The 23,500-nt window shown below is 33.7% G+C and overlaps 1 protein-coding gene across 1 annotated transcript in view; it reads right to left on the reverse strand.

Annotated features, from left to right (window-relative positions):
- Positions 1 to 12,386: 12,386 nt before the first annotated feature.
- The window catches only part of LOC149805276 (thioredoxin-related transmembrane protein 1-like), a 44,411-nt gene continuing 33,297 nt past the window's right edge, over positions 12,387 to 23,500 (reverse strand). The window contains exons 7-8 of the mRNA XM_089949065.1: positions 18,511 to 18,606; positions 12,387 to 14,188 (exon numbers count right to left, since the gene is read on the reverse strand). Coding sequence (XP_089805191.1) covers positions 14,057 to 14,188; positions 18,511 to 18,606 — 228 coding nt within the window. The 3' untranslated portion in view covers positions 12,387 to 14,056. The remainder of the gene's footprint in view (positions 14,189 to 18,510; positions 18,607 to 23,500) is intronic.

The following is a 23,500-nucleotide window of genomic DNA, read 5'->3' on the forward strand; positions in this document are numbered from 1 at the left end:
GTAAGTAAACGGTCTTGGAGGTGGAAGAAATGGGAGAATGTTTTGTGAACCACCGACCATAAATGGAAAACCAGATTCTGTGTTTAGTGTCATGCTTGCACCATATGCTTTAAAAAATTACTGTTTGGATAAATTTCTTAAAACTCATTATATTAAGCATACAGTGAAGAAAAGCTCATTATAGTAAGCATACACTAAAAAAACTGAAATGATGAACAGAGTTGGGAAGAAAAAATTGTACTTGGATTTTCTGGTGCCTAATGTGGAAAAGGCATCAAAGTAAATATATTATGAATAATGCAGTTAGACTTGAAGGTGTGCAGCATTTCAATATGCAAACTACACTAGATATTCTTGAAAATTTGGCCTCATTTACCTATCGGTGCTTTTGGAACAAAGCTCTATGGTACTGATTTTCAGGACAGTAAAACATCTTGAATTGTTAGACGTTGATAATATACTGTGCAAGCATATCTTCATTTTTTTTCTACTGATGAGTTGATGATTGACATGGGGACTAATGATAGTATTGATGGTGAATTATACAGGATGTTCAGCAGCATATGCTGCCTTACAGTTCCTTAAACTTTCAAAGAACAAGTCTGTGCTGGACGTGTTCTTGGAGATTCTTCTTTTCATTTGTATTGTGTTGTGACAGCTATTACGACTCTTTGGACTTAAGAAATAGAAAAGAGGGAGAACCACCAAGTTCTGTAAAATTCAACAAATAATTTATTTCTCTAGAATACAAAGTGAAATATATTCAAAAGAACTTACAGTATTGCAAAATAAATCCCAGATCCTAGGAATTTGAACACAAGTCTTAATGATTGAAATTTCACTATAAATCCAAGTCTATTTCAAAGAATGTTATGTTTGAGCACTTTGCATTTACAGGGAAGAAGCACTGGAATTAAATAATTTAAATAAATTCCAGCCCAAATACTAGACACAACAATAATTTAGGTAATTCTGCTCAGATCTTAAAGCATGAATAAATAATTTTTCCAGTAAACAAAATTATATAGTCCTCTATCTCAGGTCACAGTTAGCATTTTCTATCTAAAAAAACAAACTATTATCTAATGGAAAATTTCTTCTGGAAAGTTCAAAATGTTTACAAGATAAATTTTTATTTATGATTAGAAGGTCTGTTTCTAAAATAAAATGTAGCAAACAACATGTAGACCCAGCAATTCATGGGTAATTTCCAAAGTTCTAGAATCAGATTGAGATAAACATGAAACTAAAATCGTTGATTCGGGTACAATTATCCATAGCATATAATACATTTTAAAAATAATGGAAATACACAGAAAAGTTGAAACATTCAATGCTGTTTCAAAACCTGCTGATGGACCACTGAGTAACTGACTTTATGCAACCATTTTATGTTTGGTTTTTTTTGGCAAAATAAAAAAGCGTAAAACATGTGCTAAAGAAGGACAGTATATCCATATTTTCATATTTTAACATCAGTTAATAAAAGGGATAGATTATAGATAGCACTTGTTTCACTTTCATTTTTAGTTGTTTGTTTATGTCCTGTTGAGAGACCTCGACTAGGACGAGCTTGGTCAGCCTTTTTAACTCAGCTGGCCATAGACCAGAAGAGCCTATGGGATAGTCTGATGTCCATCTTCCATCCATCCATTAGCACAAGTTTGTTATCATGACTCCTCCTCAACTACCTGAAGGATTGCCATGAACAATACACACGCATCATCCCAAAGTGTAGTTGGTCCTAAATTATAACAAGAGCTGCCCAAACATCCAATATGACCACCACAGCAGCCGTCTTGAAACTCTTATTGCTATTCCTCCAGAATGGAGGGTCATATCAACATGGGGTTTTCACTAAAGCAGTTATTATTACATGTGGTTGGTCCTAAATGAAATTGGTGCCGGTCTGACATCCCATATGACTGCCAAGGCAGCCATCTTGAAAAAATTTTTATTGCTACACTTCCTGAACAGAAAGTCATCTTGACACCTATGATGTTGGTCCAAAATGAAAATGGTGCAGATTTGATGTCTAATATGACTGCTACCAGTGGCCAGCTTGAAAATCTTCCTCTGGAATGGATGGTCATATCAACATGTAGTTTTCATGAAAAAAAGTTTCTCATGTCTGGTTGGTCTTACATTTTTGGAAGGGTTTAACTTCCTTAATGTTTGTGCAGTTCATTTTTGTATTTTGTTACCTTTACCTTCAGTTGGCACTGTCACTTTTGAGCTCAGATGTCATGAAATCACTTTAAAAGGCCATCCATTCAGGAATAGGAATAAGTGATTTTTAAGATAGAACAATAAAATTCAATTGCAGATTCATTGTGGATATTACTGTAAAACTTGGTACATCATCGGAAGATATGCATGTTGACCAATCATTGTACTATTTTATGAGTTAATGCCCTTTATTTTACATTCGAGGGAGCCATGCTAGCTATAGTGGTAGTGTCAGACTTGTACTAATCCAAGGTTCACATGTTCAATACTCACCCCGACCAGCCTGGGTCATCTGCTTTGGTGTGTCCTTGTGAAAGGCAATTAATTGACACTTCCTCTGAATGATATTGCCAATACAGTTACAGTGCTGTTAACCCTGTGTCCCCCCACCCCCCAAGCCTCTGAAGGGAAATTTAGGCCAATTTCCATTATAGGGTATGATAGAATGTGGGAGAAGCAGACCACATGTACATGAGAAAAAAATTATTAGAGCAAAGTGGTTTGGTGATGTGTGCATCTTTAAATGATTAAATATATAGTTTATTGGTCAGCCACTGAAAACAGACGATTGTTTACATGGATATGTCCATTTCTACAACAGGTTGCAAGTCAAACAGGTCAATAACTTGAGCAAAAATTGTAGGAGCACGGTGATTTTTCAATGTGTGCATCTTCAGATTATTGCATTTCCCAGCCTTTATGGCAATCCATTGAAATCAGAGATAAGTTACAGGTCCAAAAAAGCAACAAATCCTAAAAATTGTGTAAACATAGTGATTTGTCAATACATCTATGTATGCAAATCTATAGGTGGTATCAATAATATTTACCAAAATTCATGGCCAGAGAAGAAAACTACTATTTACACTAGTAAGATGATTTATATAAAGTAATTTGTTAATATGCACATCTTCTGGTGATTAAAATTTATCAAGTTTTATACAATCCATTGAAATGCTGGACTACACAGTTCTTAAGAGATTGTGTGCCAAAAAAGGACAGAACAATGCACACATGGATTATGTTACATCCCTGAAAGATTCTTATTCAGCTGCCATATTATGCTATGATGTTTCTATACAATAACTCAAGTTGTCCTTCACCTACAGTAACCAAGTTCTATGGTTAGCTTGCACTTGGTGAAAGAAGAACTCGATCGATTTCAGGCTTCAGGATCACAACGACAAAGAGAAAAACTGTGTTTTATGCACAATAAATCTTGTTCTCCACCATCAACAGTTACTAAACTTTGTGGAGAACTTGCACTTGGGATAAGGAACAACTACACCATTTTTCAGATCCAAAGGTCAAGATAACTGACACAAAAAAAATTCCAGGTTCAAGAGTCAAGGTCACTGACTGAAAGAATAAAAAAAAAGAGTTTTTGGAAGTTCATCACCATGTACAGTCACTACTCTTTGTGGATAGGTTGCACTGGGGAAAATAAACATTTTTATTCCAGGGTTAAAAGGTCAAGGTCATACAATAATAGAGAGTATCTTCTACAGTTGCCAAGCTGTGTAAGGTTACACTTAGTTAGAAAGAACTTTATTGATTTATGATTGTAAGGTCAAAGGTCAAGTTCACGCTGAAGAGAAAAATGATTACAGTACAATAACTCAATTTTCAACCATTGCCAATGTTTGTGGATGACCTAAACTTGGAGCAAGAAAAAACCCTATTGACTTGAGAGTTTCAAGGTCAATGTGCCAAAGACTAAAAATAGTTTCCATACAGTAACATTACCTTTCTGCATTATAGTACATAAACCTTAACCTGTGGATGGCATTGCACATGGGTTAAGAAAAAAGCCTGTTGATATGGGGGTCAAAAGATAAAAGGACAAGGTCACTATGACTGAAGAAGAAAAATGGTTTCTGCGCAATATCATTAGTTCTACATCATGGATCTAGACCAAACTTTATGGATGGCTTGCAGTTAGGGCAACAAAGAATCCTGTCAATATTTAGGTCAAAAGTCAAGGTCACTGCCTGAAAGATGCCAAATGGTTTCTGCACAAAAGTTTCAGTTATCTGCATAGAGAACTATTAAACAGGGTGGGTGTATAATGTGCCATTCAGGGTACTCTTTCTTCTTCACTACTTATAATATGGACCAATAACAAAATAGTTATGCCATGCAAGAGAAAAAATTTAACTAAATACAGGCAGTGCAATGCCACTGAACTATGCCATCATCACTCTTGATGGACAATATCCTTCGCATGACAAATTACTGTCCTTCATGTTTTTAGTCATAGACCAAAAGAGCTGATGGGATGGTCTGTTGTCCATCTGTCCATTAGCACAAGTTTGGTATCACTAATCCTCCTACTTAGATGATTGCTATGAAGCTTTATCCTTGTGTTCATCCTAAATAAAAATGGAACCACTTGAACATCCACTGAATCTTGTCATTGTTACTCATCCTGAATGGAGGGCCATATCAACATGGAATTTTCACTAAAAGACCTCTTATGACATCAAGTAGGTCCACGATGAAAAAAATTCAGACATCCAATAATGTCATGGCAGCCATGTTGAAAATCTTTTAGCTACCCGACTTGCAAGGAAAGACATGTCAATATGGAATGTTCACAATAAGACTTTTTATGATGTCTAGTTGGTCCTAAAGGAAAATGGAGATGATATGACCTACATTATGGCTGCCATCTTGAAAATCTTGCTTTTGCTCCACCAAGATAGTCATACTGCCATGGAGTTTTCACCAGAAGACTTCTTCAAAACAATTACAATCATTCAGTTTCACACTAAATGAAAATCTTACAACCATTGTGGCAATCTTCTTGTTATCACTCAAAATATAAGATGGTTTCTATGATCAACAGTTAAAAAGTTGAGGTCTTATCTTGGACTCATGGAAATTCTTTTCAGCCAGTACAGCATCACAGTTGCTTTAAGAGATTCTTGTATGAAATAGTTTAGAATGACATCTTGTCATAGTGCATCATGTTAAATAAACGTGTTTCAATATAGTTCCCCTAAAGTAACATGGGAATAAATTGTCACTTTATTTTATCTCTATTAATTTAATATTCTAACTGCATTTCAAAGAAATGCAAGTATACCTCACCTGGGTGTGAAAATGAATACTTGTAATTTTAATGTTATATCTGAGGATGTCTAACTTGAAGCTGAACTCTTTCTGTTAAGATGTATTTAAAGAAAAATGTTATTCTTAAGAGAAAATGTTGAGTTGCCTCCATATAAAGGACAACACTTAAATTTTATATTTTAACTCAACAAGGGTAATAGTCTGTAAGGGACAATTTTAGCTTTATTGGTCACTCAGAGGTATGCCATGAAACATTGCACACAAAATTATCCTAACATCTAGTTGGTCCTAAATGAAAATTGTGCAACAGAGACATTGAAAAAGGCCACCATTTGACTATTGCTGCTATTGAATGGATGGTTATATCAAATCATGGAGTACTCAGTAAAAAAAACTTTTTATGATTCTACTAGGTACTAAATGAAATTAGTGCTCACTGATGTCCAATATGATCACCATGGCCACCACCTCTCTCCTCCTCCTCTCTCCTCCTCCTCAATGGAATGTCATATTGGGATGGGTTTTCACCAGAATTCTTGATGCCTAAATGGTCCTAAATGAAATGGTGCTGCTTGGACATCCAATATGGAAACCATAATAGCCACCTTGTAAATCTTGTTACTACTATTCCATCTAAATTTTAGCCAGTGTAATCTACAATTACACAGCCTGCCTCAATGAAGCTTTCAGTAGTCTCCAGTAGCCACTGTAAACATTAATTATCATGCAGAAAATGATCATTACAAGAAAATAATGGCCCCCTGTGACAGAGCATAAAAGATGAAAAACAATAATAAAGAACATTATTTTCTATATCTCAAAGTATTAGTACTCTAATAAGTTGAGACCAGATATAAATTTTATTTTTCTTTATTGTTTTAAATCATTGTTCTTAAAATCTGCTTAAGAAGCTTTATCATTGCCCAGAAGCCAGATTTTACTCAAATTCACAGGCTTGGAGTGGCAGCCAGTACAACTACTATTTAAAGCAAATTTAACAAAAGTCAGTGAAGCATAAAATATAGGCCATAATAGACCTACTTCTGCAATGAGTTGTACTCGTCAAGATAATTCTGTCACCAAGTTTCATGATTCTAGATTGGTTAACAAATACATAGTATGCAAAACACATAAGTAGATCATGAGCTAAATACAAAAAAGTATTATGTAGGTTACAATGATCTTGTGTTGTAAGGGTATGATGCTAACTGAGATGCATCCAGTCATCCAGTAGTTTGATACTACTATGAACAGTGATTAAGAAATATGTATGTATATTGCTTAATGGCAGATTAGTACAATCCTGACTATATAGTATGTTTAGGCATCCCCCGGCAGTGCATATAACACAATGATAAAGGCAAAAAATGTGTAATCTTTAAAACACAAAATCTATTCTCATTTTAATGAAAATTATTCATACATCAGTATAAGACTGAAATAAACTTTGTATAACATCATATTTTCCAAAATATTTTAGCTCAAATGAAGCCAATGCACAATTTTGACAAAATCATAAGCATACTGTTATTAACGGTTAATGTCAATGGAACAGTTTTACAAACAGTGATGGATATGGTAAGTTCCAGGATTGGGGGGGTTGAGCAAATGAGTTGATGTTTTTGTTCTCCGACTTATTTTCCATCTTCATGACGCCCCTCTAAAGTTGTCATCAGTGATTAAAATATCTCACCAAAGACTTGATAAGAAATGTGTCAAACTTGCCCATTATCTGTTGAAAATTCTAGATACAATACTCAAAGGAAATGGAGAATATGTCAGACGTCAAGGTTAGTCAGAAGCAACCTATGAGGTACATTTTTAACTACTGGGTTCATACAGATTTGCATGTTTCTTGCTTGTTGATGGTTCAGCAGTCATACACAGTGAACTCTATATAACTTCTTGTTAAAAATTAGCAGCTTTCTTTGGGGACCCCAGGAGGCCAAGTGGTCTAAGATGCTTGCCTTTACTGATCATTGACCTCGCACGTATGTTTGTGTAGGTTTGAGTCTCAGGCTTGGCCAACATTTAATATGTGAGAAAGCTTGCCTGTGTCTTCCATCGGTTGGTAGTACTTCCCAGGTTCACCATGTATGTGCTAAAAAATGGCATTAAAACCCACAACAACCACCACCACCAGCCTTCTCTATACTGATTTCCTCATTGCTATGCATCATCAATTATTTTCATAAAGCCTAAGTTGTCAAAAGAGTGAATTATTATTTATTGATATACTGATTGCTCTAGCCAAAATGAGAGCTGTTCCATCTCGTATTAAACGCAATGGCATAATCCTTTATGGATTTTAACAATAGGAAAAGCATTTTTACATTCATGGTGTTGAAAAACTCTGGTTATTAATTCAGAAGGTTTGCTGAAGTTAACAAAGTTTTCTTCTGACATTGTTTTTTTTCTTCAGAGTAACAAAAGTGCATCAATATCACATGCTGGTTTCCATTTGCAAGGCAGAATACTATAAATGAACTCAATCTTGAACCATGTCCCAAAATCCATCCTGATTTGCATGCACATGAAACTGAATCTGACAGACTAGCTTTAGTTGTGTTTTGTGTACTTATTAGAAGCCATGCAGTGTGTCCCTTCTTGAACATTTTCCACCTAATATTTGTCCTGTATCTTTTCTTTCTACTATCATTCTGTTAACTCCAATTACTTAAAGACAACTGTTAGTCTAAAAAGAAATTCTGATAAAGTGTACAGAACAGAAATGTACATTTCCATATAGGGATGTGAATGGTCAATTGCAGTGGCCACTTAACATTGTTCTGTACGTTTTGTGATAGTCACTTATCATTGTTCTGCAAGTTTAGTGGGGTCTCACAAAGCAGTATTTCAATGTTAAAACATTGCATAATGTTTGTTTACTAAACTTTGATCTCTCCAATATGCTACAATGTGGTGGCTACTTCTCACTTTGCTGCATTTATCAGTATCATGAAAACAATAACGAATAATACAAACTATTTTTGTGTTACGTAAAAACTACTTCTAAAGTAAATGATTTACTTAAATGTATGTTTGCTTTTGTTAGTTAAAACACCTTGGACATCTTTTCCAATAAATAATTGGCTCCAGGTATATTACATTTAATTTTTAACTACATAATCCATTCTTGGCATTCAAGTAGCATTGTAATGGAATTTTTGAAATGTAATGACACTATGATGATAAAAGCAAGACAAGAAACATCTGAAATTGCAGATAATTTTAAATCTTTTAACAAATGCAATCAAAAACACACACTATACATAATGCAATGCCACAAAGTTTTCAATTTTCTACATAATTAATAACATTATTAGTTTTATGTACAATTTCCTTCAATTTTAATGTACATGGTATTGTCTAAATATGTGGTATGTACAAAACTTTTTAAGAAACTATTTTCAATAATTAAGGTAACACAATAGTTTCAAAGATTGAACCCATCAAAATTCTTAATTTATTGTGATCATTCATGTAATTTTGTCATCTATTATTGCTCAGTAACTGAAGATGTGGATAACATTTGTGAATTTAGTGTTTCATGCTTGTATTCTTGAAATTGATGCAAAGCACGTACATCTCCTCTCAGTGCTTGTCACTATCTGAACACTTAAATACCAATAGTCTAGGATGCAATACTATATACCTGTAGCTGTAGACATACTGGGTTCAAGGCAGGTAGAATATCTCAAAAATGGCCTGGATGGCAACTCTTTTGAATTGCATCAAGTTATTAAGTTTGCAATACTTTTAAAAATTATCATGTGGAAAAATGACCTGCATCTGAACTGTGAGCATCAGTGCTGCAGCAAGAGTCCCTTAAAGGCACTGATGGCTGACTGACCAAAAAGGAATCCAAGATAACACCATTCCTTCTCAGTAATTACTGAGTGTTAAAACTGTGTGTAATATTCTTCAGATATAACTAAATTTTCAAGATGGCTATTGTGGTGGCCATATTGCATGTTGCATTGGCATCATTTATATTCAGGATCAACTAGGCACCATAAAAAGTCTTTTGGTGAAAACTTCATGTCAGTATGAATTTACATTTAAAAGGTACAACAAAAACAATATTTAATTTTCCAGCTCTTTTTCCAGATCGAAATATATATCCAAAAGTATGTAGCTATTTTTTATTAACGTTATATCAGTTAGGTTGATGTGATATCAGATTTGTCAATAAACTGTCCCTTGTACACTTTATAGCATTCAGTTATCCATGCAACAAGGGAGGCAACCAATGCAGAGGAAACTTCCAAGGTTTTGTCCCTATTTTAGCATGAAAAAATCTTTTAAAATATTTTATTGCATAAGCTGAAAATGAAAAACAAAATTGGCAAATTATCAACCAGGGTCATATTTACAGTTAATGAAGATAAATTTTCTGAAAGACAACTGTGATTCCTTTCATTCAATCTATTTATGGATTAAATTAATTACAAATCACACAGCATTCAATCTATTTATATATTAAATTACTTTCTAATCACACAGCATTTATAGTGTACAATACATCTTTATATTTATGCATCAATATACAAACTTGACTGTTCAATAACATCAAAGCAAATGTAAATATTTTATAACTCAAGATGAAAATGTTGTACAAATTACTAGAAGAGAAAAAACGTCATACTTTAATTTATATGATCCAAAATAGATTCAACAATATTGAGCATTCTGTTTCATGTTATGTATAGTATGCTTCATGTAGCATTTTTTATCTATAACATATACACATACTTTCTTGTACACATCTGACTTACATATTATGAAAGAAAGCATTAAATTGCTTCCACCATTTCCATATAGTAAACTTCTCTTCACATTTACAGTTATACCACAGAGAATTGATTTCATATTGTTATAATAATGTATTATTCCCTCTTATCCATAATAAAATATTTAAAGTAAAATGCTAAAATATGACAAACTTTTAAACTGATGTACAAAAACAAAGAGGATTTTTTTTAAATAAGGAAAATTTTCTATCCAATAAAAATCAGAAAATATGACCCAAAGCTTCAGCTTAAATTATAAAAAAGACCTGCAGTAAAATGAGTTCTGTTAAAGGAAATAATCATCATGGCTTTTCTATAAAAAAAATTTCTATCAGACAATTTCATAGTTAAGACAGTACACCTCCCCATACACTCAAACATTATACAGAAATTCTCCAACAAAATTTGTAATGTATTCACACCATTTGACTCTGACACCAAAGACATTACAATTAAATGGTTATCTAAGTGACACAGAAGTAACCCAATGGAAAAGCCAATGCATAAGATTTGCAGTCATTCAAACAATAAGGGCAGAGGAAACTTAACTGTAACCCAGCAAGCATTTCACCTGTAACACTCACAACTGTAACACAAAAATTTCACTCAGACGAATGACATCAAAACAATATTCTAATCCTTCAATGCAGGAAGACTGTTGCCTTGTACAAGATTATTGCTATATTAGAAGCATATCACTGATAGACAAAGCCTAATACTTTCTTTAACACTTTTTCTTCCTATAGAGACCCTTGAAGGGACTAACGCTCTTATGGATTAAAAGAATTTATTGGAATTCATCAGAAATATGTTTCTTCTCTCCTTTTATCTTTTCATTGCTGAATTTGAAATCCTCTCGGATATTTAAAAAAAATCCAACTTACTAAATTTGGTAAAAACAAATATTTTCCAACATGTTCAAATCAGTCATGACCTTTGACCTTTATCATGATATAATGTATACAAGATCAATGACTCATCTCATATACTGTCAAGATATGCCGACATACCAAGTTTGCTTTAACCCATAATTACTATTTTTTACAGACTAAAGTTACTGAACTGGCGTCATTCAAGAAATTATACATATATATATATATCTATATATATATATATATATATATATATATATATATATATATATATATATATATATATATATATACACACACAAAATGGATTTGATACAAATTCATTCATATTTGTTTCCATCATCACACTCAGTAGCCATCACAGGTGTATATATATATATATATATATATATATATATATATATATATATATATATATATATATATGTATGGAATTACTATGAGAATGCTGACTATTTAACTTATTTACTGAAAAACATCAAAATACAAAGTTGAGTCAAAATTCATTTGTATGTCCACAAGTCACCATGTTCATAATCTAAGTTAAGAACAAAAATGCAAGCAGCGACCTTGGACTCAACCCCAAGATCATGAAGGTCTGATTTTCAAACTTGTGCAAAATAGCATAAACAAATTGATGAGATCTGCACCATTCTGGACCAATCACAAATGTATGAGATGTTTTAGTGAACCCTAGGTCACTCTCAACATTATATCAAGAGGACTAGCACAAACAAATTTATTTAGATTGTCAATATGGTTGTCATATATTAGCATAAGTTTTTAATTGGGACTTGCTGCACACTTTAAAGAAATGTCACCAAAAGAAAATTGTTCCAGATGCCCAAGAACAAAGCCATTTTGGAGCTTATATCAACATCATCAAAATTTTAATAAAGAAACAACTACATGCATCTGCTAGATGTGTTTTAGTGAAAACTTCAAGTCGATATGATCACCCACTAGTAGGAATAACAAGACTATCAAGATGTTGTAGCCATATTGACAGGCCGTGCTTTTGTTCTGCACCAAATGCTTATCATATGAAGTTTTTTAATAAAATCTCTATGTCCGAACAACAACAAATTCTGACGAGGCAATAACAGGATTTTCAAGATGGCCATCATACAAGAACTAGTTAAGATTGTCAAGACAGATGCCACAGTGGCCAACATGGAATTCAGATTGACACAATTTTCATTAAGGACCATCTACAAGTCTTATGATGTCTTTCAGTGAAAACCTCATGCTGATATGACCCTCTGGTCATAAGGTATAGCAATAAGACATTGGATATCATATTGGCTCCGTTTTCATCATTCAGGACCAGCTACAAGATGTCTTTCAGAGAAAATGCCATGTAAATACGACCATCCATTTAAGAGGATTAACAATAAATAAAAATTCAAGATGTCTGTCATTTTAAGACTTTATTTCAAACCCTGTGACACATATAATAAAGCTTCCAAATTCCTCTAAAAACTAAATGTTTTTCTCATCCAGAATTTTCCCTTCATTTCAAGCAAATTATTATGTACAATTAAACCCCTATACTCTGAAAATCATATGAGATTTTGATCCCAAGTGTCACTCTAACACTACAACAAACTCTGTAAAACCAAAACTTACTCTGAATGTGTGTCTGGTCAAAATTCTGTAAACAGTATTAGGCCATGCAAAGTAAAACAAAAGCATATGCACTTGGGTAGATTACAATCAAAACAATATCACTGGCCAATCTGTATTACTGACATCTTGCTGAAGTATCAACTACAAAAGTAAAATGTTGAATTTATTGAATGAACGTATCTAGGATGACATTTCTGTTTAATTATCTCAGAATGTCCAATACAATATGCATTTTGATCAAATGACTTGGTAAAAAATATAAAGTTGACAGCCTTAATGTTGATTTTATTTTGGTTCAGACAGAGTAGCTATAACATCATTTTTAAGACAACCTATGTGGTGACCATGTTAGATAGGCAACATCTTCATCGACAGAATAAAACCACACCAAGTTGTCAAGATTTCCCAGAAAGTAGTCTATGAGGAGTAGCAAGAAAAGAAAAAAAAAACAAACAACTTCTGACAATGATACATGCTTTTAATCAGGACCAGGTGCATTTTGTTATAGCATTTTAGTAAAACCTTATGTTGAAACAAACATTTTAGAAAAGTAGTCAAAACGTAATTGTCAAGATCAGTGCAGTTTTGGATTTGAGATAGTAGCTTTTTAAAGTGAGACTCAACTTACTGCAGGAAGTGTTTTAATGAAAACCCCATGCTGATACAACCATTTATTCATGCAGAATATCCACGATTTACATAAATTCTGTAATGGCCACTTTGGGAGGTCGAATATGCACCATTTTCATTCAATATGTGTCATAAGTCTTTAAGTGTAATTCCATGTCTGTATATCTGTTCAGAAGGAGTAGTGATAAGATTTACAAGATGACTACCAGGGTGGCCATGTTGGGTGTCAATTGGCATCATTTTCATTCACGACATTCTACATGTCATAAGGATCATTGTAAAGAAATTTCTACATCAATAAGACCATCAGTTCTTGAGCATTTAACACTCATCCCTCTATAGTGTTTTCCATAATAAGTGGTAGTTAAATTTTCAATATATTGGGATAATAAATCAAAATTAAATTAAATTAAAAACTATCAAAGAAAACTAAGACAATTTAATATAATTTTCTCTTCAAGGAAACATCTAATGAGCCCCAAATATAATCTTTGCCAGCATTTAAATTTTAGAAAGCAACAAAAATATGACCAAAGACAATCAGTGCCATACAATATGAAAAGCTTGAGAAAAAACAATTGACAACATATGCTATGGTTTTCTACCACTGAACTGTCGTCATTCTGCCACCGTAGCCTCAATGTCCAACTTCACAAAAGTAAGAATTTAAAGTGAAAAATAGATTTAAAAATTAAAAAGAAAACCAAAATACATATTAAAATAAAATTCACACAAAATGTTTTTCAAAGATTTCTCTCTTTTCACTATGAATCATCCATGTTGCACTGAATGATCCCTCTAATTAATAGTTCCTGTTGTAAATGAAAATCATTTACTGTCACTGCTTTCTTTTTCTACTTGACGCCTTCGTACTTTTGTTTCTTCCTCATCTTCATCCTTATCATTGAATTCTTCCAATGGTTCATCTTTGTCATCCTGAGTGTCATCAATGAGGTCATCCTGAAACAGGAATAATGAAACTGCATATTAATTAATATCCTCAAATTAAACTCCATAAATGTTTTTAATAAACTGATGATTATCTATCATTAATTATCATGTTGGTATAATGAAACAATATTTTCTGTCATCATTTCTGCCAATTTGTGCAGCACAATGTTGACACATTAACAAGAAGCCAGGCAAGTGCTTCACCCACAAAGATATAGAAATATTATAGGGATTTTTGAAAAACTGTATACAAAACATACAGGAATTAAATATAGCAAAGGAATTTATATAACATTTAAAGACAACTGGGAGGTCTGACAATTATATATTAACAAGACATCTAATTTCAGAGCTCTGGATTAATCCAGAAATAAGAGTCCTACATTTGCATAGAAATCTGGATTAATCCAGAAATGAGGACCAAGCTGGCATAGAAATCTGGATTAATCCAGAAATAAGAGGCCCACAATGACATAGAAATCTGGGGTAGTAGGATACTTTCTGTAAAAATTTCTTCCACTGCTACTAACTGCTTATATTATGAAAACATTTGTTTCAAGGTTTCTATGGTTTTTAGATCTTGTCCATGTTTGAGAGCATGTTTCTTCAATACTGAAAGGCACCTTATGTCAGGACACTTTCTGTCAAAGTTTTTTGAGCTGTTGTATGAGATACAGTTGTGCAAATGTTCTAATTTTAGCAACAGCTGCCAGACATGATCACAGATCAGTATCATTTGCATAATTTGGAAGCCTTTCAAGTCTGGATGTTTTAGGACAAATTTGGTTGAAATGAAATCTTTTGAGAGGTTCTTAAGAAAAGTTATTAAAAGCTTTTATGTTTTTCATAGCAGCAGTGTAACAAATCTATATTTGTTAAATGTATATAACCAAGTTCTCTACAGATATCCCAAACCTGTAAAACCAATTTATTTGTAAACAATATGAGAAATCTATTTTTAAGAAGAATATATGTGCAATAGGCAGTGACTAGTATATGGCAGGTGTCAGTCTTAGGCAAGAGTTTCAGGTATTGTAAGGTATTATTTGGACATGTGTAATGCTGGACTCCTTATTAAGCCATGAAAGACAGCTGAATTTTGCCACAGTAGGACAATTTAAAGAAATATACAGAATCCATGTGCACAGGAGTGCAAACCACACTAATGTCTATTAGCATTCGGATATCTAAAAATGTGACGCTGCTTGTACAGATGCGCCAGTATAAAACTTGTACATCCAATTACCATACACACTTTATGTCAACATTTATAAGTAACTACATGTTTCACTGGCTGGATGTAAAACCGACAAAATGCACAGTTAACCATGTGCTTCATTGTTTTCTGTGCCTGTTCATGATGCCAAACTGGTAAGTTACCTTTTCAGATACATGTATTTTATTGATAATAATGATTTTTCTTTTAGGGATAATTCATGTTTCCAAACTCATTCAATATTTATTGATACAACTGTATTAATTTAAAGTATATCAATAGGTTTTATTGTTTAGTTTCTTTCTAGCATGAATTTACTGCATGTATGTTTCAAATGGTTTTCTTGTGTGCAAATATCTAATTGGTGTTTCATTAACAGTCAAATGTATAAGAATTCTTGTAAGTATTAAGACTGTTAAAAAGTATGTATTAGACTCATTTTCATCAGTCACTTGTTTTTTTCACAATGGTTAATAGCCTTCTTCATTCCCATATGAGTATTCATGAGTTGTCTTCTCTTCTACACTATGCTGTGTGTGTGTGTGTGTGTGTGTGTGTGAGATATGGATTTTTAACATAGCTTTAACAATTTTACAGTCATATCGCTATTATGTCTGCAGTGTGGCAATTTAAAGTGATGTCTAGCACTGAGGCATCATGCCGCAGACATGTAGCATAATGTCCCACTCAGTCACATTATCCTGACACCAGGCCGACCAGTCCTAACACTAACCTCTTAATGCTGAACGCCAGGCAAGGCAGCTGTTAGTACCATTTTTATAAATCTTTGGTGCAACTCTGCCAGGGTTCGAACCCACAACCCTCCCGCATCCAAGGTGGATGGACTAACCACTAGGCCACTGGAGCGGTCTGCTGTATCAAGTGAATCATGCAAGTTTTGTGCTAACTATGATGTAATATTTCCAGATTCTTGGAACTAGATACTCAATACAAACACTTACTGAAGATGTAAAAACATTTTTGTTGAGTTCTATCTATATTATTTTTATTTATTCTATCTTTTGAATTTGTTTATAAAATCACAAAATAACATACCTTGCTTTTCTTTCCTGATTCTCGCAGCTGCACAAAAAGTGAAGCTATTTTAAGGTCAACGTTCTTTTTAACCATGGCCATATTAGACAATGGATCAACTCAGCAAAATTTAATACAAGAATGCTTCCAGTATAATCAGATGCGGAGTGGTCAAATGTATTTTTGATTAAGTTAAAAAAAAATGTGAATGGACAATGCACAATGGATGAAGGACCATACTGCAAGTTCGTTTGGCCTTCCAGCCACTTGTGCTAAAACAGAATCTCATTCCCACTCAAACTAAATTCTTCTGCTTTATGAAGACATTACAATGTTAGAATATTTCAATACGGCTAGTCTTAAAGGCTCCATATTGCCAAAGTCAGGGTTCAAAATAGGGCCAAAACTCAATTAAACACATTACAATAACTCAAATATTGCTTTGTACAATGATATTGGTTTGTACAATGATATTGTGGAAAAAAAAGCTTTCAGCCAGATTTAGTTAAAGTCTGCAAAAGAGAAAGTACATGCAAGAGTGTGCAAATAAAGACAATAACTACCTAAAACATTACCGGCATGTTCCTCTACTTGATTTACATGAAGAAAATATGAATCAACCATTTCTTATAAACACTGATAAATATATAATTGGAACTTAGTAGGGAACTGAGACAAAAATCTCAATGCAAAGATGTGTTTTCAGATCCAGTTCCACTAAAAACACAATGCATGCACTTAGCATATCTATTTCCTTAGCTTCAGTTGTTGATATGGCCATACCAAGTATTATCGATTGCATTTGCATGCATGTAGCGCACATGCCAATGTGACTAGCATAGATCCATATCTGTAATCCCATAATGCATCAGCAGATTTGGTATCTACAATGTAAGCTGCATTTGTGTGTGCATGTGATTTGGATTTTTAGTGTAACTTTAACAATTTTTCAGTTATATCGCTATGATGTCTGCAGTGTGACAGCTTATAGTGATTTCTAGCACTGGGGCATCATGTTGCAGACATGTAGCATGATGTCCCACTCAGTCACATTATCCTGACACCAGGCTGACCAGTCCTAACACTAACCTCTTAATGCTGAGCACCAAGTGTGACAGCTGTAAGTACCATTTGTATAAGCCTTGGTACGACTCAGCTGGGGATCAAACCTGCAACCTCCCACATCTGAGGCAGATGCCCTAACCACTAGGCCACCAGAACAGTCCAGATGCATTTGTAATTTAAATTAAACAGTGTAGACTCTAAACCAGTGATACACTGTTTTTAGCTGGGTGAACATTGAACAGATAAATATTGGTATTTGAATACGTCAAAGGATTTATTGTCATTTATTATAGAAAAAACCTCTAGAACTAGGTGAATAGCATCCCAATGCATATTCACACACTTCCAAACTATGCCACAAGGAACATGACCCAACCCAGTGTATATGGTTATTGAATGGGAAGTTTAATACTGTCCAAGTTATAATCCAGGGGTAAATCTCCTACCCAAGGGCAGGATTCAGCATCTGTATTCCATACATGTCTAATTTCATCTCCCAATGTTCTTCAAATATAACTATGTTTATATCATAGGGATGTCATGACCCAAGAGCAAGGGGCACAACCCAGGGTTTGTACTGAATATATTCCTGTTCAATGTCTCAGGGTGTAGCTCAAAACAATTTACAAGCAATGACTAGAAGGCAACACTACCTTGCCCAAGGGCAAGATACAAAATAGTAATTGAGAAGCCCATTAAATATGCCATAGTCCTGGTTTTGATGATGATACAACTTCTGATCGATAACTGCAATATTTAAGAAACTGTTCAGGATTTTTCAAAAAACGTTTCACTTCCCCACAGCCTCTCCCTAGGAAAATATCAAAATTTGAAAACTTTTGTGCACATGTACAGGCCACTGCCTAGTCATATCCCAAAGCTTTAAATCTGCATCTTTAACTGTGTATGAAGATATGCACTTCATCAATAATGGACAGATATACACAGACAAAAAGTACAGACAGGTATGAGAACATTATTCTTAAAAGAACATGGATAATGAAATAATAATTACCTCATCATCCTCTTGTGTAGTATCCTGTGACAAATTGGCATATCTTGGAGGGACTTCTTTTGTTGGTATCAGAAGATCACAGCAACACACAATCAGCTGAAAAGATTTTTATTTTCTTCTTCAAATTAAGTCATTTATATATTTGAATGTACAATTGTTTAACAATCCATTAAATTCACTATGGGTGGCTCAGATGTTATCAGACAAGAACCTCTACAGTGAAAGAAACATGACCCAGAATAAACCACTACCATATTTTCCAGTGTACAAGTCGATGCTTTTTTACCTGGAAATCTGAGATTTGTCTTAAACTCAGAATCAAGTTATATATGGATTTTTATATGGATATCTATATCGATTTTCTATATGGATTATGTTATTGAGATTGCTTTAAGTATCAGAAATACTGAAAATGGGTCACACAGCTGTACCAATTCTTGTTTTATTTCAAAAAATTCTTATACATTAATATGACTCCTTTTATATTATAGTTTTTGTCATAATTTTATAGGCATTTGTATATGCTTTTTTCTAATTTCTCCAAGAAAAATTAAAAGAAAACAGAGTTCAAAATTCATGGGCCTTCGCATTTATGGCCTACACTCTATAATGTACTGTACTTATACAACGCGTATTGTTTGTACCTAAAAAATAAATAAATTGACTTTGCTTTATTCATCTATTTTATCTAACCTCATTCTTCCTGATCACGAGTCATTGGTCCATTGATATTTGATTAACCAGTATTTTGTTTAATGCACTCTAGCAACTACTAGTACATCTTTTTCACTTATATAATTGATACTAGAAAGTGATGTAACTGAGCGAGTACCAGTACATGTTTTTCATTGATATAATTAATCCTACAAAGGGATGTAATCCATATCAGGGATGATCCTGGCTTTTAAAAAGTTGTTGCCAAAAAAATTGCCAACCTCAATATATTTTGTCGCCAATTTTCAAAAAATATCGCCAGAACAAGTGGTGAATATTTTTCCAAGTCTATTAATGTAATAGGCAAAGAAAATTGAAAAAGATGGGGCAGTTATTACTTTATTGACAACAAATAATTCAGCCATAATATTTCAAAATAAATCATTACATGACTTTTGCGCACTACTTCCATGGTCTTTGCATCCTGCATCACTGTTAGTACATAGGTATGACTTTTGTCACCTGAAATAAATGTATTATCATATGTAAATACCTACTTTCCTGACATCTACAGTATCTCTCTCTCTTCACCAATGTTGCAAATTGCGATTTTTTTCCCTTATTGGCGACAAAATAAATCATCTGGCGATTTTCTGGATGACAACCTTTTTGGCTGTTTAATTTGTACATAAAATCATGGATTTGGAGTGGAGAAATTCAAAGGGACCATGAAAGGAAGCCACAAACTTGGATACACAATGCATTGGAATCTGTTACATAAATAAATCCTTTGTTCGTACTGAAAAACCCATCTTTATAGTGCATTGTTACATCATAATCCACTACGCTGACATCTGGCCTGAGTACTGTATGCTGTGATACACTCAGTCATGCTACCGGACTATACCTACAATCAACTGGCATCTGAAGACGCGAACAGAAACAGCTACAATTAATTGAATGAAGGCTAATCCTACTGTTTTGTTTTTAAATGTACCAATAAAATAGTTTTGCTGAAACTTCAGACAAAACTGATTATATCTGAAGTGCCGAGTGCTGTGTATAAATACGAGCAAAATGGAAAAAAATCACTATCAAACTTATATACTGTCAATAGTGCAACTTTATCATGGGTCAACAAAAGTTTACTGTTGTATGTTCATCATCTCATCCTAAAAGTTAACAAAATTAACAGCATTTGGATTTAGTCACTGAACCTGATGTTATACCTGACAGTCCAACATCATCTGGTGGCCCCGAGTGGCCGAGTGGTCTAAAGCGCTCTCCGTTACGGATCACTGCCACCTCACCTATATCTGTGTGGGTTCGAGTCTCGGATTCGGCCAATGTGGGTATGTGAGAAAGCTTGCCAGTAGCTTCTCGTGGGTCGGTGGTTCTTTCCGAGTTTTTCCCGGGTTCTTCCTCCACCATTAATACTGGCTGCCATATATAGCCTATCGTGTGCTGAAAAATGGCATTAAACTCCACAATAACAACAACAACCAACATCATCTGCATGTAGTGATGGTAGTAATGCTTCAAATGCAATACCACATCATGATGAACGGGTCAAAAGTTCCTGAAAAATTTCTCGATAGCTGGAAACTTGGGCATCCGTGGCTGAGAAATGACACAATGTTAAAGCTGATGTTCTGTGATATCAAGACACAAGTCATCAATTAATTTATAAGTGGCTGTGATATTTAGAAGGAGGAGTGTGTCACCAAACAAGAATCCAGGCAAGTAATATATGTTAATTTTGTTCAATGACCTTTTACTTTTGCCATCAATCCCGTGTTATGATTCCAGGGACTTAAACTACGCAACAATACAGGAGTAAAAGAATTAAATTAACTTAGACATGGTGAATGAATTCCTATTTCTTAAAAATCCTTTCTATTTCAATAGTTCCAAGAAATCCGAGTACATTATTCCCCTCCCCCCCAACATGCCTCCATTTCATATTCTGATCAGCTGTGCCCAAACTGCACAATAGCTAAAGTAAAGGTTAGACTCAAGCCTCTTCGACATACTTCAAAGAAACCGCCTGTTCTACAGTGAGTGAAAGTACTTGCAGTTGATTGACAAATGAACAATGTCCTTTTTTGTTATAACTAACAATGCCTAAAATGGGTGTGAATTTATGTTAACAGTTCAAAAATGGTCTCAAGCTATCATACATGTGATAACTATTTCCCACATTTTATATCCCACCTTATTTCCTTATAGTTAACTCATATATGCATATAACACTGCTCACTAAATAACCTATTTATTCTGAATTAGTTTTTTGGGGGCACATATGCTCTGTGATATTTCTTAATTCCTTTTTTCAATTTAATGCTGGTAATTAATGCTTATATATATGGTACATTAATGCCAGTTGTTGACTCATGTAAGTTTCATTGGTGGGAATGGAGATACAACTTTGTTTGTCGAGAAAAAATCTACAGCATTCAGTGATCATTCTTGGGATTTAGAAAGCAATTCCCTACAAGCAAAGTATGTAAAGCCTGGCAAAAATAAATTTCTAAACTCCTGGTTGAAAGAGATGTACTTTGTGAAGCTAGCCATAAAAAAAGGGGGGGGCTTTAATTCCTGAATGCATGAAGTTGATGGTCACATTATACGTCACTTATCTTACATTAAAAAGTACGATCATAGAGTTTTAGTATTAAAGTGTCGTTAACTAAAGTTCCTTACAATACTATTATTTAGAAAATAATACACATAATAGATTTACTTAATACCCGATGTTTCTATTTTAAAAAAAATGAGAGAGAGAGAGAGAGATACTGTAGATGTCAGGGAAGTAGGTATTTTACATATGATAATGCATTTATTTCAGGTGACAACAGTCATACCTATGTACTAACAGTGATGCAGGATGCAAAGACCATGGAAGTAGTGCAAAACAGTCATGTAATGATTTATTTGAAATATTATGGCTGTATTACTTATTGTCAGTAAAGTAATAACTATCCCATCTTTTTCAGTTTTCATTGACTTGGAAAATTTTCACTACTTGTTCTGGCAATATTTTTTTAAAACTGGCAATAAAATATTGAGGTTGGTGTTTTTTGGCAACAACTTTTTAAAAGCCAGGATCATCCCTGTAGAAAGTAACATTTCTTATTACAGTATATATAAAAAGCAATAAATGCAAATATTTTGATTCTTGTCTTGTAAGGAAGAGTTTAACCCTGAATTTATCTGTGCCAATAAAATCCCAAGCAGTATTTTTCAAACAGCCTAATCTCCTTAAGACAATCTGGTTAAAAGCCATCATTTCAAAAACATTTTCAAAAGGGTTGATTTAAATTTTGACAAAAGACCTTAAAAATTATATACTGTTGTATAAACAAGGACTGAATTTTCTGCAAAATCAACTTGTCTTATTGTAAGTCGTTAAACCAGTCCCCAAACCTGTACTGATATATAATACAAGGGATGACAATTTCTCATTTCATCTCAGAGATTCAACAATCAGGACTACAAATTTTACTTAAAACAAATAGCAGTCCGTTTTCTAATCCAAGTTTTCTCCCAATATTCCCACCCCATTTTCATATTTGGACATATAGGTTGAGGTGTGGGGTCACTGCAACTGCATATTGAAAATCTGGAATTTGCTGCTACCGTGCGGTAGCGATATATGGTAGTCGATTACCAGTGGGCCTAGAAAATTTAAACTTTTGTTATATCGACTTTTAACTGCATGAAATCAATAGGAAAATTATTTATTTTCTCAGAAATGGCAAGTATTATAATCATTATTTTGTTAATCCGCTGACAGACAAGATGAAACTACAGCATAAATGAAACCTGACCCAGTACTCGCCATTTGCATTACAAGTCACATGACTTCACAAATCTCAGATGATGACACCAGAAGTCCAATAGTCACGTGATATCAACAACAAACTCCTTTATAATGTTGTTGTACAGAAATTCAATTATATTAAATGAAAGTCCGATACTTTTTGCAAAAACCAGCAATCTGACCAGTCTGATTTATCAAGCTGAGATCACATGTCAATGTGGTAGTCAAGTGATACAACAAAACTCCATAAATTGTTCTCAGGATATATAAATATGGAGAATTTTGTGTTCTTTCATTTTTGTACTTTTATTACAACCAGTATATGACTTTCTTTTAATATTATTTTCTCTACAACATTTGAAAATGTGGGTTGTCAGATTTGTGTACTCATGCAACTAGAAATGCAAATCACGAGTACCAGGACACATTTCATCAATGACGTAGTTTTATCTTGTCTTTCAGCAGATTAAAGACAACGATTTTAATACTCACAATTTCTGAGAAAATAAGTAA

The sequence above is a fragment of the Sinohyriopsis cumingii genome, chromosome 2 (genome assembly GCF_028554795.1).
Source record: "Sinohyriopsis cumingii isolate HCF-2022 chromosome 2, ASM2855479v2, whole genome shotgun sequence".
In the NCBI taxonomy this organism is placed as follows: Eukaryota; Metazoa; Mollusca; class Bivalvia; order Unionida; family Unionidae; genus Sinohyriopsis; species Sinohyriopsis cumingii.